Consider the following 16,997-nt stretch of genomic DNA (forward strand, 5'->3'; position numbering starts at 1 on the left):
GCACATTCAGATGTCATAAATCAGCACTGCAGAGCTCTCCCTGTCCTGTGCCGTGCCTTGATTGTATTACTGTTGATGATATCTGGAAAAGTGCATATACACGCTGGCCCATCTACTGTTGATAGCCCCAATTCTGACTTGTGCTCTGATATCTGCTTCACTGATTTCTGCTCTTGTAAAAGCCTGGGTTTTCTGCACGTTAACACTAGAAGTGTATTACCTAAAATGGATCAATTGAAAGTGTGGGTTCACAGCTCCAATCCAGATGTGTTGAACATTACTGAGATGTGGTTAAGGAAGAGTGTTTTGAATACGGATGTTAACCTTTCTGGTTATAACCTTTTTTGGCAAGACAGATCTTCCAAAGGTGGGGGAGTGGCAATCTTACCAAGGATCACCTTCAATGCTCTGTTGTCTCCATCAAGTCTGTCCCCAAACAATTTGATTTGCTGATTTTTAAGTATTCAACTTTCAAATAGGTCTTTGTTGACTTTTGCTGGGTACTATCGTCCTCCATAAGCATAAGTACCTGCCCTAAGCTCTCTCCTGGCCCCTTACACCAAGTCTGAATTTGTCCTGCTAGGTGACCGAAACTGGGACATGCTTAAAACACCTGACCAAGTCCTAAAGCAATGGGGCTCCCTAAATCTTTCTCAGATGATTAACAATCCCACAAGGTACGACTACAAACACCCATAAAAGGCTACTCTTCTTGATGTCTGATGTTTTCTGTAATGACCTTAGTGATCACTGTTTTACAGCCTGTGTTCATAATAGCTGCTCAGTGAAACGACCTGTCCTGATTTGTCATAGATGCTTGGTCATTTTTTTTTAATGAACTGGCCTCTTTAAAATGGTATAGAATCAGCTTGATCCCCTCTGTCGAAGACACTTGGACCTTCTTTTTTGATATTTTCAGATGTATTGTTAACAAACACGCCCCCATAAAGGAAATGAAAATTAAAAACCGGTTCAGCCCCGGGTTCAACCGTGATCTTGCAGAGTTACTCCACCTACAGAATTGAATTTGGCGAAAGGCCCGGCACACGCATACTCAGGCTGACTGGCTCTCATTCATGCAAATGAGAAATAAGTGCACTCAGGCTATCCGGAAGGTCAAAGTTAGTTACTTTAAGGAGCAGTTCTCTCTCTGTGGGTCTAACCCTAAGATGTTCTGGAAAACAGTTAAAGACCTGGAGAATTAACCCTTCTCCTCACATGTCCCTTAAAGTTGATTATGTGGTTGTTAATGACAAGAAGCACATGGCTGAGCCCTTTAATCACCACTTCATTTAGTCAGGATACCTATTTGACTCAGCCATGCCTCCTTGCCCGTCCAACATTTCCTCATCTCCCACCCTTCTAATGCGACTATCCCCAATGCTTCTCCCGCTTTTTCCCCTGCCCCGCTACAAAGTTTCTCCCTGCAGGCAGTCACTTAGTCCGAGGTGCTAAAGGAGCTCCTGATCCTTGACCCCAAAAAAACATCTGAGTCAGATGGTTTAGACCCTTTCTTCTTTAAGGATGCTGCCCCAATCATCGCCAAGCCTTTCTCTCCTTTCTGGGAAGGTTTCCATTGCTTGGAAGGCAGCCACGATTTGTTCTTTATTGAAAGGGGGAGATCAAGCTGATCCTAGCTGTTATAGGCCTATTTCTATTTTGCCCTGTCTATCAAAAAAGTTGTCAATAATCAACTGACTGGCTTTCTTGATGTCTATAGTATTCTCTTTGGTATGCAATCTGGTTTCCGCTCAGGTTATGGATGTGTCATTGCAACCTTAAAGGTCCTCAATGTGTCACGCCCTGATTTGTTTCACTTGTCCTTGTGCTTGTCTTCACCACCCGGGTTATGGCCCGGAGGAGCGGTGCTGGGTTTCAGCTAGGGACATCCTGAATTCCAACGCCGACACCCTGCTCAACCAGGTATGCGCCCAGGTAGGATGCCTCCCTGGGGGGGGGATACTTACACGCCATGATCTGTTTCACCTGTCCTTGTGCTTGTCACCAACCCACTCCAGGTGTCGCCCATCTTCAACATTATCCCCTGGGTACTTATACCTGTGTTCTCTGTTTGTCTGTTGCCAGTTAGTCTAGTTTGTCAGGTCAACCAGGGTTTTGTCTCTACTCCCGCTTTTCCCCAGTCTCTCTTGTTCTCGCTCTCTGGATTATCGACCCCTGTCTGCGTTGACCTGTCGTTTGCCTGCCCCTGTTGCTGTAATAAACAACAGAGCTTGATGATTAGTTGACAAATTGAATCAGGTGTGCTTGTCCGAGGCCACAACATAAATATGTACTGTTGGGGGTACTCAAGGACCTGAGTTGGGAAACACTGGTCTAGAGGGCTTCCACATCCGTAGTATGTTGTGTTCTGTTTTTCACCCAATGATCAATCTTAGCATGACTCATAGCATATTTGATATCAGAGCTAATCTACTACTGTCCTCTCTGTATTAATAAGAGTAGAGGGGTGTGTTAACTGATATTACATATAGAACGGCTTCGTCATAGGCTCTCCATTATCAGAATCAGTTGATAAAATGACATCAGCAGAAAAGTCTTGTTCTCACTGCTCACATCCGACTGCCTCCTCCTGGTGACGTCACCCTGTCGCCCCCTATCTTTCCTCCTTTTCTTCTCCTATTTCCATTTTCTGCCTATGGAGGACTCATTTCCACCTCAGTCAAATGTGCAGGGAAATTGAATTAAAGATCTAATTGACGTTATGGTTATAATCCAGAGGATCACTTAGGGAACACATAGTATTAATATTAGTGTGTGTGTGTGTGTGTGTGTGTGTGTGTGTGTGTGTGTGTGTGTGTGTGTGTGTGTGTGTGTGTGTGTGTGTGTGTGTGTGTGTGTGTGTGTGTGTGTGTGTGTGTGTGTATGTGTGTGTGTGTGTGTGTGTGTGTGTGTGTGTGTGTGGCTTAGAACATCTTTCTGTAACTGAACTGTTGGCTTGGCACAATATATTCCCACATAAACATACGATTGGTGTGAAGTCATAATGCATTTCCAAAGCATACTTTACTGCAGGATATCTATTCCTACCAGCTCTCACAGTCTCATGTCAGAATTAGACGTTCAGCCATGTTTCTCAAACGTCAAGTTTTAAAGTGTTTAAGGTTAAGTTAAGGCATTAATTCAGAATTTTTAAGGTCAGGGTTAAGTTCAGGCATAACTCAATTATTAAGGTTAGGCATTAACCATTCTGAGTTAAGGTTTGGGATAGTCTTAAACCAAAAATATCTAAAAACAACTTTTTTTCACTGGATTCGAACATGCAACCTTTGGAATCTGAGGCAAATGCTTATATAGGTAACTCATTAATCTTATCACATTGTGTTCATCCATTATTATGTGCAAGGCTCAGTAGGAAGGAACCCTTGGGGACACGTAAAAAGTGTGTGTAGAGAAGTAGGTCTACATGGAGAGGTGGGGACAGCATGTTTTACAACATAGTAATAGGTCATTTCCATGTAAAAGGACCCATGAGCACCAACATGTGACGTTCATAGGAGCATATCAAATTGGGTGTCAAATAAAAGCTAAGAGTCTATATTCTTTAGAAATTAAGGCATATATTTAAAATGTTTCCACCATTTTCCCCATCCTAAAAATGTGGAATAAGCAAAGGCTTTGATTTCTGGTCAAAGTCTTAAAAAGAAACTAAATACATCAAAACACAATAGTGTGGAAGTAAAGACCCCTGCCAACTAATATCAACACTTATATTTAGTTTTGGAGAAATTGTTCTGCCTTCTGTAAGTTTAAGAAACATTGCCTTACATTCTCCACACTGCTCGCATTGCAAAATAAATTTACACATACATGTTATTCAATCATTTAATCTAAACTGCTCACGAGCGTCAGCGTAGCCAGGCGCTAAAATAGAATAAATAAAATAAACTTGGTTATATTTCTGACGCTTGATGCGCTGCATCTCCTCATTGGATTTTAGGAGCATATACCCACGTGGGTGATTGAAAGATGATCTGAGATCCAGTCCAGTTGGTGGTGGTGTTGTTGTAAAATGTTGTATCAAGTTGTATTAAGTTGCAATCTACTGCAGAGATAGCCTGCAGAGTACTGTCTTACTATCCATTTCTGTACCCAAACAATTCGAGCTTCTACTTCTACTTTTAAAAATACACCTTTGCAGAAACAATGTGCACATTCGAGTAAATGTGTTGTGTAAATTGTTAAAAGTAGTCCTTGTGCATAGAGTTGTACGGTTTGTTAAACTTTTAAATCAATAGTTTTTGTTTGGCGTACATTTGAAGTGAAAAATCGGAGTCTTCAGTTATGGTGGAATTAACCCTGAACACCCTAGAAATACAAAGAAATGTCCCCTGTTGGTCAACTTTGTGTTTGTTTACCATTCTTGTAGGGACTTCTGGTCCCCACAAGTATAGTTGAACACGTCCACATTCACACACAAACACACATGCACCTCCTCCACTGCCAGAGTGATTAGTGTAACGCAATCTGCTGTTTTTACAAAGTCAACCCAACAGTAAGAACAACACAATCAATCCGTGGGAACAGCTAAATCCCTGGCCAGCCGGCTACCCGCAGGACATATTACTATCCCAATGTATCCCTATGGGCTAATCCCACACAACAGTGGAGCCCCTGTTTACAGTAACTCTGAACCCAATGCCTGCCTATGTCATACTGTCACAGAGGGGCAGCCGGAAGACTGGGGGTGGAGAGAGAGGTGCACAACCAGGATGGAGAAAGGGAGAAGGAGATGATTGTGAGAAAAGATGGAGAAAGGGAGAAGGAGAAGAGTGTGAGAAAAGAGTGTGAGATTTTAAAAAAAGCATAGAGACAAGATAGAGAGAGATGGATGAAGAAATGCTCGTGAGACGATAGATAGAGTATAGAAGAGCACAAGATGGATGGAGAGAGGATAGGAGGTAGAGAGCTGTAGTACTTACGGTGGAGTTCTCCGTCAGGCTTGTCAGTACAGGCAAGTCATTGCTCATGGTCCAGGTCGGAAATAATTAACCCTGAGGATGACAGACAGAGGAGAGCAGAGGAGAAGAAAGCAGAGGAGAGGTTAGACTCTAGTATCCAGTCTATTATTGAAGAGGACAGAAGGAGAGGATGGGGTCTCAAAACTCTGTTTATTTAAATTTTATTTAACCTTTATTTAACTAGGCAAAATCTAATTCAATCAAACTTTGTTACATTCGCCGAATACAACAAGTGTAAACCTTACCGTGAAATGCTTACTTACAAGCCCTCAACCAACAGTGCAGATCAAGAAGAGTTAAGAAAATATTTACCAAATAAACTAAAGTAAAAAATAAAAAATAATAAAAAGTAAGAAAATAACATAACAATAATGAGGCTATACATAGGGGGTACCGGTACCGAGTCAGTGTGCGGGGGTACAGGTTAGTTGAGGTAATTTGTACATGTAGGTAGGGGTGAAGTGACTATGCATAGATAATAAACGGCGGGTAGAAGCAGTGTACGAAACAAATTGAGGGTAGGGTCAATGTAAATAGTCCGGTGGCCATTTGATTAATTGTTCAGCAGTCTTATGGCTTGAGGGTAGAAGCTGTTAAGGAACCTTTTGGTCTTAGACTTGGCACTCCGGTTCAGCTTGCCGTGGCGGTAGCAGAGAAAACAATCTATAACTTGGGTGACTGGAGTCTCGGACAATTTTATGGGCTTTCCTCTGACACCGCCTGTCCTGGGTTGCAGGAAGCTTGGCCCCAGTGGGCTGTTCGCACTACCCTCTGTAGCACCGTACGGACAGATGCCGAGCAGTTGCCATACCAGGCGGTGATGGAACCGGTCAGAATACTCTCGGTGGTGCAGCTGTAGAACCTTTTGAGGATCTGGGGACCCATGCCAAATCTTTTCAGTCTCCTGAGGGGGAAATGGTTGTGTCGTGCCCTCTTCACGACTGTCTTGGTATGTTTGGACCATGATAGTTCGTTGGTGATGTGGACACCAAGGAACTTGAAACTCTTTACCCGCTCCACTACAGCCTCGTTGATGTTAATGGGGCCCTGTTCAGCCCGCCTTTTCCTGTAGTCCACGATCAGCTCCTTTGTCTTGCTCACATTGAGGGAGAGGGTGTTGTCCTGGCACAACACTGCCAGTTCTCTGACCTCCTCCCTATAGGCTGTCTCATCGTTGTTGGTGATCAGGCTTACCACTGTTGTGTCTTCAGCCAGCTTAATGATGGTTTTGGAGTCGTGTTTGGCTACGCCGTCGTGAGTGAACAAGGAGTACAGGAGGGGAGTAAGTACACACCCCTGAGGGGCCCCAGTGTTGAGGATCAGCGTGGCAGATGTGTTGTTGCCTACTCTTACCACCTGGGGGTGGCCCGTTAAGAAATAAAGGGTCCAGTTGCAGAGGGAGATGTTTAGTCCCAGGGTCTTTAGCTTAGTGATTAGCTTCATGGGCACTATGGTGTTGAATGCTGAGCTGTAGTCAATGAACAGCATTCTTACATAGGTGTTCCATTTGTCCAGATGGGAAAGGGCAGTGTGGAGTGTGATTGAGACTGCGTAGTGGGTCTAGGGTATCCGGGAGGATGCTGTTGATGTGAGCCATGGCCAGCCTTTCAAATCACTTCATGTCTACCGATGTGAGTGCAACAGGGCGATAATCATTTAGGCAGGTTACCTTCACTTCCTTGGGCACAGGGACATGTAGGTATTACAGACTCGGTCAGGGAGAGGTTGACAATGTCAGTGAAGACACTTGCCAGTTGGTCCACGCATGCTTTGAGTACACGTCTTGGTAATCCGTCTGGCCCAGCGGCTTTGCGAATGTTGACCTGTTTAAAGATCTTGCTCACATCGGCTACCGAGAGTGTTATCACACAGTCATCCAGAACAGCTGGTGCTCTCGTACATGCTTCAGTGTTGCTTGCCTCGAAGCGAGCATAAAAGGCATTTAACCCGTCTGGTAGGCTAGCGTCTGGGTTTCCCTTTGTAGTCTGTAATAGTTTTCAAGCCCTGCCACATCCAACGAGCGTCAGAGCCGGTGTAGTAGGATTCAATCTTAGTCCTGTATTGATGCTTTGCTTGTTTGATGGTTCATCTGAGGGCATAGCGGGATTTCTTATAAGCGTCCGGATTAGTGTCCCACCCCTTGAAAATGGCAGCTCTAGCGCTATGCATCTCAGTGCAAAAGGCGTCACTACAGTCCCATGTTCGAATCCAAGTCAGTTAAGAACAAATTCTTATTTACAATGACGGCCTAACCTGGCCAAACCCGGACGACGCTGGGCCAATTGTGCGCCGCCCTATGGGACTCTCAATCACGGCCGGATGTGATACAGCCTGGATTCGAACCAGGGACTGTAGTGAAGCCTCTTACAACTGAGATGCAGTGCCTTAGACCGCTGCGCCACTCGGGAGCCCAAAACACTTCTACATTTTCAACCATTGTTGTTTTCGGATTCATGCTCAGAACAACTATGACACATCCCCTCGTGTGCACTTTATTTTATGTAACACTTCGTACAAGCTGCTCCACGAGCCCAGTTAAAATGTTTCAAACAGACAATTTTGTAAACCCCATTACTTTTAAATGGATGGGACACTTTAGCTCACACTAGCTCACCACACACACACACACACACACACACACACACACACACACACACACACACACACACACACACACACACACACACACACACACACACACACACACACACACACACACACACACACAAAACTCGTTATGACTTCCTGCGAAGTTTTACACACGTTGCCTCGGTTGCCGCAGGTCATCCTGTATTCATGGACAGAACTGAGGCGTGTGTGTGTGCAAGTGTCCTGAGGGGGTTGTCTCTGCTAACTACTCCTGGAGGAACTGTGGAGTAGGCCTAGTATGTAGTGTTAATCATCATGAGTGGAAAATAATAAAAGGAGATTTAACATGCGCTCCTCTGATTCAAACACAAATATTAACGCAACATGTAAAGTGTTGATCCCATGTTTCATGAGCTGAAATAAAAAAGATCCTTGAAATGTTCCATACGCACAAAAATATTCTTTTGGCACAAATTTATTTTCATCCCTGTTAGTTAGTGAGCATTTCTCCTTTGCCAAGATAACCCATCGACCAGACAGGTGTGGCATATCAAGAAGCTGATGAAACAGGATGATCATTACACTGGTGCACCTAGTTCTGAGGAAAATAAAAGGCCACTCTAAAATGTGCAGTTTTGTCACACAACAACAATGCCACAGATGTCTCAAGTGATGACTGCAGGAATGCCCACCAGAGCTGTTGCCAGATAATTGAATGTTCATTTCTCTACAAATAAGCTGCTTCCAACTTTGATATAGAGAATTTGGCAGTACGTCCAATTGGCCTCACAACCGCAGACCATGTGTATGGCGTCATGTGGGCGAGTGGTTTGCTGATGTCAACATTGTGAACACAGTGCCCATGGTAACGGTGGGGTCATGGTATGGGCAGGCATAAGCTACGGACAACGAACACAATTGTATTTTAACCATGGCAATTTGAATGCACAGAGATACCATGACGAGCTCCTAAGGCCCATTGCTGTGCAATTAATCCGCCGCCATCACCTCATATTTCAGTATGATAATGCACGGCCCCATGTCGCAAGGATCTGTACACAATTCCTGTATACTGAAAATGTTCCAGTTCTTTCATGGCCTGCATACTCACCAGACATGTCAACAATTGAGCATGTTTGGGATGCTCTGGATCGACATGTACGACAGCGTATTCCAGTTCGCACCAATTTCCAGCAACCTCGCCCAGCCATTGAACAACATTCCACAGGCCACAATCAACAGCCCGATCAACTCTATGAGCTGCATGAGGCAAATTGCGGTCACACCAGATACTGACTGTTTTTTTAAATCCATGGATACCTTTTTTTAAGGTATCTGTGACCAACAGATGCATATCTGTATTCCCAGTCACATAAAATCCATAGATTAGGGCCTAATGAATTTATTTTAATTGACTGATTTCCTTATATGAACTGTATCTCCATAAAGTCTTTATGTTTTTGTTCAGTATAGATTATGAAATAGAATTAATCTTGAGAACACCATCATGGATTCAAAATGGGGGAATCATACCGTTGTAAGACTGTAGATTGCCCCTGAAATAATTAGGGATATGTCTGTACTTGAGTAAACAGCAGAAGTCTATACCTGTACTTGAGGGAACAGCCTCCCACACCAAATATGAGAGCTGATGGATCACCGGAGGTGAAGTGACATGATGTGATCCAGATCGTTGGACTAAATAAAGGCTGTTCTAACCTTTCAATTATAGATGGAATTTAGCAATATTTCCCCCTATGATATCCATTATCCTTTCTAGAAATCAGGAATATGGGCAAAGCAACAAGAAGAAAGTGAGTGGACATTCTAGCACATTCTATTCTTCTTACGAAACATTAGAAATAAGGTCACATCTAGAGCATGTCGCGTCATGCATTGAAGCGTTCCACCAGTTTGACTTTCCCTCTTGTCTTGGTGAAAACCAAAGCGCGCTCGCTCTTCTACAGTTGGTGCTGAGACAGCGACTCTACAGTTTTGGTGCCGCTCATCAGCATCCTTTCTTCTGAAACACCCGTAAACCGCTGATCAAGGAATTCTTATTTTTTTGCAACACATAATCTTACGGTAAACAGCCATGCGGTGTGAATTATCACCAAAATACCATATAGCACATTTGACCATCATTGGCAATGATTGTAGCCTTTTATGTAAAAACAGTGCTTCATGCACTGTATAGTCTATGGCAAACTTCACAATCAGACATGAGCTCACCTCACAACGCTCTATCATTTTCATCGCAATGGTGTTCCCACATACCGAGACATATCACAATAATATTATGTGAGGTAATTTGCATTCTAAAGTACGCACCCCATCACATCATCCCATATCCCACGTTTGTCTAGCCTATTCTACTTATTGATAGGGCATGACTAAATGTAAACTGGCATGACTAAATTACTAAATGTAAACTGTATCAGGGTACAATCTGTATGCTATCCCTCCATTTTTCTAGAATATACAATTTAAATCATACATTAAAGGCAACAGATCGATTGGGTTCCAGCCTGGCTGTATGGATAAGAGCGAAATGGCACTATGGAGATGCAATTACCTTATTCTAGGGTTCTTCATGTGGTCCCATTTGGAGACGCTGTCAATCACACGCCAATAGTGATAGCCTGCCCAGCATAGTTTAATTTGGGCTTCAAATGCCGATTGTAGTTATGAATGAAACCGCAAGTGATAAGACACACCCACAGCCCGCTCCTGAAAACACCACGTGACGAAGACGACGAAGACATGAGATGGAATATACACGTATCGATGTGCGCGCACGTTTACGCGCGAGGGAACCATTTATTTCATTTATATTTGGCATAATTCATAATTCACAAAGATGTGAAACAATGATTTTGATATAATTGGTTTCTTGATCATTGCGCTCCATTTGCTAAAAGAAAAACACAGATCAGCAAGCAAAATCAGTGAGATTTAAAGGTTAAATATTTTTGATAATTTAATTTAATCTCATATTTGTTTTAACTATCTGTCATGATAATGAAATAATGGAGGTAATTTATGCCCATGAAAATATCATATCTCATGCAGTTTTGTTTCATGCCCACATGGTGGTAGTGTTGCACCATGGCACTATTGTGAACAGGTCAATAACATTTTACTGTATGTGGCAATTGTGGCATTCTTATTTCTGTGTTGTCTGACTGCTTGTGGGGACAGAATTCAAGGGCCAGGTTCGTTCCTGAAAGGCAGTGGAGTAAAGCAACTAAATAAATATAATTTGAAGTACTACTTTAGTAGTTTTTGGGGTATCTGTACTTTACTCGAGTCTTTATATTTTCGACTACTTTTACTCCACTAAAGAAAACAAGTACTTTTTAGACCCATACATTTTCTCTGACACCCAAAAGTACTCGTTACAATGCGAATGCTTAGGCAGGAAATCGATATGGTCCAATTCATGCACTTATCAGTAGAACGCGTTGCCATTCATACTGTCTCTGATCTGGCAAACTCACGAAACAAAAATAGGCCTACAGCGTTTGTAAATTATGTCTGAGTGTTGGAGTGTGCCCCTGGCCGCCCGAAAATATAAAAACAAGAAAATTGTGCCATCTGGTTTCCGTCTGGTTTTCTTAACATAAGAAATCTGATTGATAGCATTTACTTGTACTTTTACTCAAGTAACCAACATCTTTTCCTTTCCTGAACATAAAATACCGGAAGAATGAACAGGTTCTGCTTATAGAATATAATATTCATAATCTTCTAACTCATGCGGTTGAAGTTTACATACACTTAGGTTGGAGTCATTAAAACTCGGTTTTCAACCACTCCACAAATTTCTTGTTAACAAACTATAGTTTTGGCAAGTCGGTTAGGACATCTCCTTTGTGTATGAAACAAGTAATTTTTCCAACAATTGTTTACAGACAGATTATTTCACTTATAATTCACTGTATCACAATTCCAGTGGGTCAGAAGTTCACATACACTAAGTTGACTGTGCCTTTAAACAGCATGGAAAATGTACCAGTTAACAGAGAAACAGGTACTCCTATATGCTTTATTTAGAGCTATTTATATAACTTTAGTTGCGATACAAACATTGGGCTATATAGTTAGATTTTTCATACATTCTAATGCTGCATGATGAGGCTGGTGATTTGAAAAAGTTGCATGAAAGGCATGAGCTCTGCTTAGTTTTTTTCATCAGTCTCACATTCACAATTTGACAAGCACTTGATAATGCCTTGAATTTCTTGGTGGCAACCCCTTTGTGTGGCCATAATGTTGTGTGGCCATAATGTTCCCTAAAAAATCCACGTCATTTGTGACCAGTGGCCTTTGTGCCCTTGGGCTGAATATAATCATTATAATTCCCTTCTCCTGGCTCTCTGTCACGTGATCAGGTCTTTCTCACAGGCTACAAGTGAAGACAGACACATCGGGGACGCAACTGTGCGAGTCCTTATCCAATTCCGAGGAGCGGAATTAAAGATATTGGAAGAACTGTCCACGTTTACTTTTCGTCAGCCAACAAGATGAGTAGGCCTAACGAACAGCAAAAGCACCAGCCTGTCATTCTACTATCGCCCATAGTACAAAAGTTGACCTATGTTTGGAATATTTATTTCTTGCACAGAATACTGTGCAATAAATAAATATTCCAAACATAGTCTGGGACAGTTGTGGGATGCGATAGATCCCAAATTTATACAACCACTAGTATCCCCACAAAAATGTTTAAGAAATGAGGCTGACGCAACAGATCAGAACGTTTAGCTTAAAATGTTGATATACTATTAGGCTATTTCTTCATATTATAAGCACAGTAATGCGCACATGGCAGTAGGCTATAAGCGCGAATATTCCATTAGCAGGAAAACACATTCTTAAAAGTGACTGCAAATGCGATTATGCATGTAATGCTTTTATAATAAAGGTGCATTTTTATTGTGAGAAATGATCTTCCTCAAACTTGAAACTCACTCGTTGCATATTTATACCAGTTAGGGTCTACACCCATTGTAAAGCGGATTAATGTGCTTAGTTTCTAAGAAGTTATTTGGCTACAAACGTTGGGCTACATGTTTAGATTTTTAATACATTCTAAGGCTGCATGATGTGACTCTAATAATGATTTGAAAAAAGTCACTTGAAAGGCATGAGCTCTGCTTTGTTTTTGTAATCGCAGCAAAAGTTGCTTCAACAAAGTACTGAGTAAAGGGTCTTAATACTTATGTAAATGTGGTATTTCAGTGAATTTCTTTTAAATACATTTTCAAAAATGTATAAAAGCCTGTTTTTGCTTCATCATTATGAGGTATTGTGTGTAGATTGATGTGGAAAAATCTATTGAATACGTTTTAGAATAAGGCTGTAATGTAACAAAATGTGGGAAAAGTCAAGGGGTCTGAATACTTTCCGAATGCACAGTAAATAGCGAATGGAGGACGCTATTCTTGTGGTTCATTTTTATGCCATCCTGTTGTAAAGAGAAGCAATGTGCTTAATATTAGGGAAGTTCAGAATTAAAAATAGTAGGCCTAGCCTATAGAAAGCTGATGGGATCCTCCTCTTTTTAATAGAGGCCCTCACTATGTTTTCTCACACATTGCATAGCCTATATAAATGTTGCTCAACATTTGATTCGATTTTCGATTACATTTGCATTGATCTCAGAGTGATTAGAGGGACTAGAGTGCTAAGCACTAGGCAGTTAGCAAGTTTGGTAGGCTACTAATGACAATCAGCAGCATCAGAACTTGGAGAAGCCTAATTTCTGTGGCTAAATGGTTACGTGGAATTTGACTGCCATCATGTCTGGTGACCGCCAGTGTGGCGGTAATAAGGTCACCATAACAGCCCCTAGATCCAATTCATCCCAACGGTGTTTGATGGGGTTGAGTTCAGGGTTCTGTGCAGGCCAGTCAAGTTCTTCCACACCGATCTCAAAAAAACATTTCTGTATGGACTTTGCTTTGCGCACAGGGGCAATATCATGCTGAAACAGGAAAGGGCCTTCCTGTTGCCACAAACATGTGGCAACAGGAAACTGTTTCAGCAGATGCTTGGCATTGCGCATGGTGATCTTAGGCTTGTGTGCGGCTGCTCGGCCATGGAAACCCATTTCATGAATCTACCCACGAACAGTTCTTGTGCTGACGTTGCTTCTAGAGGCAGTTTGGAACTTGGTAGTGTGTGGCTGAGCCATTGTTGCTCCTAGACTTTCCACTTCACAAAAACAGCACGTACAGTTGACCGGGCAGCTCTAGCAGGGCAGAAATTTGACGAACTGACTTGTTAGAAAGCTGGAATCCTATGACGGTGCCACGTTGACGGTCAATGAGCTCTTCGGTAAGGCCATTTTACTGCCAATGTTTGTTTATAGAGATTGCATGGCTGTGTACTCAATTTTATACACCTGTCAGAAACGGGTGTGGCTGAAATAGAATTCACAAATTGTAGGAGTGTCCACATACTTTTGCAAATATAGTGTATGTTTACCACCCAAAAGGGTACTTAGCGAGTAGGAGGGAAAAGGGGTATGGGGTCGGCATAGGTAAACTCCTATCTGTGCACGTGCCTGCCCAGAGTAGAACTGTTTTGCCTACACACTGGGTTTGAAGGGATCGTTAATCCCCAAATCAATGATCATAAGGGAGTTTAGACGATTTCTGAGGTAAGAAAAAGTCTGAGGGGTCTGATTGTTTGTCAAATCAAATCAAATCAAACTTTATTGGCCACATGCGCTGAATACAACTAGTGTAGACTTTACCGTGAAATGCTTACTTACAAGCCCTTAACCAACAGTGCAGTTCAAGAAGAAGAAAATATTTACCAAGTAGGCTAAAATAAAAAGTAATAATAAAAAAGTAACACAATAAGAATAAGAATAACGAGGCTATATACAGGGGGCACCGGTACCGAGTCAGTGTGCAGGAGTACAGGCTAGTTGAGGTAATCTGTACATGTAGGTGGTGGCGAAGTGACTATGCATAGATATAAAAACAACAGTGAGTAGCCGCAGTGTACAAGGGGGGGGTCAATGTAAATTGTCCGGTGGTGATTTTTATGAATTGTTCAGCAGTCTAATTGCTTGGGGGTAGAAGCTGTTGAGGAGCCTTTGGGTTCTAGACTTGGCGCTCCAGTACCGCTTGCCATGCGGTATCAGAGAAAACAGTCTATAACTTGGGTGACTGGAGTCTCTGACAATTTGATGGGCTTTCCTCCGACACCGCCTATTGTATAGGTCCTGGATGGCAGGAAGCTTGGCCCCAGTGATGTACTGGGCCGTTCGCACTACCGTCTGTAGCGCCTTACGGTCAGATGCCAAGCAGTTGCCATACCAGGCAGTGATGCGACCGGTCAGGATGCTCTCGATGGTGTAGCTATAGAACCTTTTGAGGATCTGGGGACCCATGCCAAATCTTTTCAGTCTCCTGAGGGGGAAAAGGTTTTGTCGCACCCTCTTCACGACTGTCTTGGTATGTTTGGACCATGTGATGTGTTTGGACCATGTGATGTGGACACCAAGGAACTTGAAACTCTCGACCTGCTCCACTACAGCCTCATCGATGTTAATGGGGGCCTGTTCGGCCTGCCTTCTCCTGTAGTCCACAATCCGCTCCTTTGTCTTGCTCACATTGAGGGAGAGGTTGTTGTCCTGGCACCACACTGCCAGTTCTCTGACCTCCTCCCTATAGGCTGTCTCATCGTTGTTGGTGATCAGGCCTACCACTGTTGTGTCGTCAGCAAACTTAATGAGGGTGTTTGAGTCGTGTTTGACCACGCAGTTGTGGGTGAACAGGGAATGCAGGAGGGGACTATGTATACACCCCTGAGGGTCCCCAGTGTTAAGGATCAGCGTTGCAGACGTGTTGTTGCCTACTCTTACCACCTGGGGGCGGCCCGTCAGGAAGTCCAGGATCCAGTTGCAGAGGGAGGTGTTTAGTCCCAGGGTCTTTAGCTTAGTGATGAGCTTCGTGGGCACTATGGTGTTGAATGCTGAGCTGTAGTCAATGAACAGCATTCTCACATAGGTGTTCCATTTGTCCAGGTGAGAAAAGGCAGTGTTTAGTGCAATGGAGATTGCGTCATCTGTGGATCTGTTGGGGCGGTATGCAAATTTGAGTGGGTCTAGGGTGTCTGGGAGGATGCTGTTGATGTGAGCCATGACCAGCCTTTCAAAGCACTTCATGGTTACCGACGTGAGTGCCACGGGCGGTAATTATTTATGCAGGTTACCTTCACTTCCTTGGGCACAGGGACTATGGTGGTCTGCTTTAAACATTTAGGTATTACAGACTCGATCAGGGAGAGGTTGAAAATGTCAGTGAAGACACGTGACAGTTGGTCCACGCATGCTTTGAGTACACGTCTTGGTAATCCGTCTGTCCCATCAGCTTTGTGAATGTTGACCTGTTTACAGGTTTTGTTCACATCGGCTACCGAGAGCGTTATCACACAGTCATCCAGAACAGCTGGTGCTCTCGTGCATGCTTCAGTTTTGCTTGCCTCGAAGCGAGCATAAAATGCATTTTGCTCCTCTGGTAGGCTCGCGTCACTGGGCAGCTCGCGTCTGGGTTTCCCTTTGTAGTCCGTAAGAGTTTTCAAGCCCTGCCACATCCGACGAGCATCAGAGCCGGTGTAATAGGATTCAATCTTAATCCTGTATTGACGCTTTGCTTGTTTGATGGTTCGTCTGAGGGCAGAGCGGGATTTCTTATAAGCGTCCGGATTAGTCTCCCGCCTCTTGAATGCGGCAGCTCTAGCCTTTAGCTCGATGCGGATGTTGCCTGTAAATCCTTGGCTTCTGGTTGGAATATGTACGTACAGTCACATCAAAGATCCATGCTTATGATGTTCATGTTGTTTTTAAAGGAAAACACTTTCACATACTACATATTAAATGTTTCAATGTCAGGGCTTTATGTGGAAATATGAAGCGGAACAGAAAGCAAGAGTAAGAGTACTGGGAAAGAGCAGCCTCCCTCTCTCAAGGGGACGACTTTCTCAAGCACAGTCATGTCTCACTTCCTGTTGTTGAATCAATCAGTCATGTATTCTGGGAAATTGGCGTGTCAGCAGAGTTTCCTGCGGATGTTTGGCTGTTAAGTCATTATCAGTCAGAAGTCACACATTCGGATACCATGAAATAATCATGCTTTGATTGTGTGTGTGTGTGTGTGTGTGTGTGTGTGTGTGTGTGTGTGTGTGTGTGTGTGTGTGTGTGTGTGTGTGTGTGTGTGTGTGTGTGTGTGTGTGTGTGTGTGTGTGTGTGTGTGTGTGTGTGTGTGTGTGTGTGTGATCACCCATGTGGGTGTGAATGTGTGTTCTTTTTTTGGGTATGCCGTCTGTTTTGCCTGTCGAGCATGGTTGACCCAAAAGGAATGGATAAAAAAATATATCCTGAAAAAAAGAAAGAAAAGTGTACATCTGCAC

The 16,997-nt window shown here is 43.1% G+C and overlaps 1 protein-coding gene across 1 annotated transcript in view; it reads right to left on the bottom strand.

Moving 5' to 3' along the window:
* The window catches only part of LOC129824355 (uncharacterized), a 41,162-nt gene extending 30,869 nt beyond the window's left edge, over positions 1 to 10,293 (bottom strand). Inside the window, exons 1-2 of the mRNA XM_055883945.1 lie at positions 10,144 to 10,293; positions 4,941 to 5,012 (exon numbers count right to left, since the gene is read on the bottom strand). Of these exons, the coding sequence (XP_055739920.1) occupies positions 4,941 to 4,988 (48 nt within the window). The 5' untranslated portion in view covers positions 4,989 to 5,012; positions 10,144 to 10,293. The remainder of the gene's footprint in view (positions 1 to 4,940; positions 5,013 to 10,143) is intronic.
* Between the last annotated feature and the right edge of the window lie 6,704 nt (positions 10,294 to 16,997).

The sequence above is a fragment of the Salvelinus fontinalis genome, chromosome 26 (assembly GCF_029448725.1).
Source record: "Salvelinus fontinalis isolate EN_2023a chromosome 26, ASM2944872v1, whole genome shotgun sequence".
NCBI classification, from domain to species: Eukaryota; Metazoa; Chordata; class Actinopteri; order Salmoniformes; family Salmonidae; genus Salvelinus; species Salvelinus fontinalis.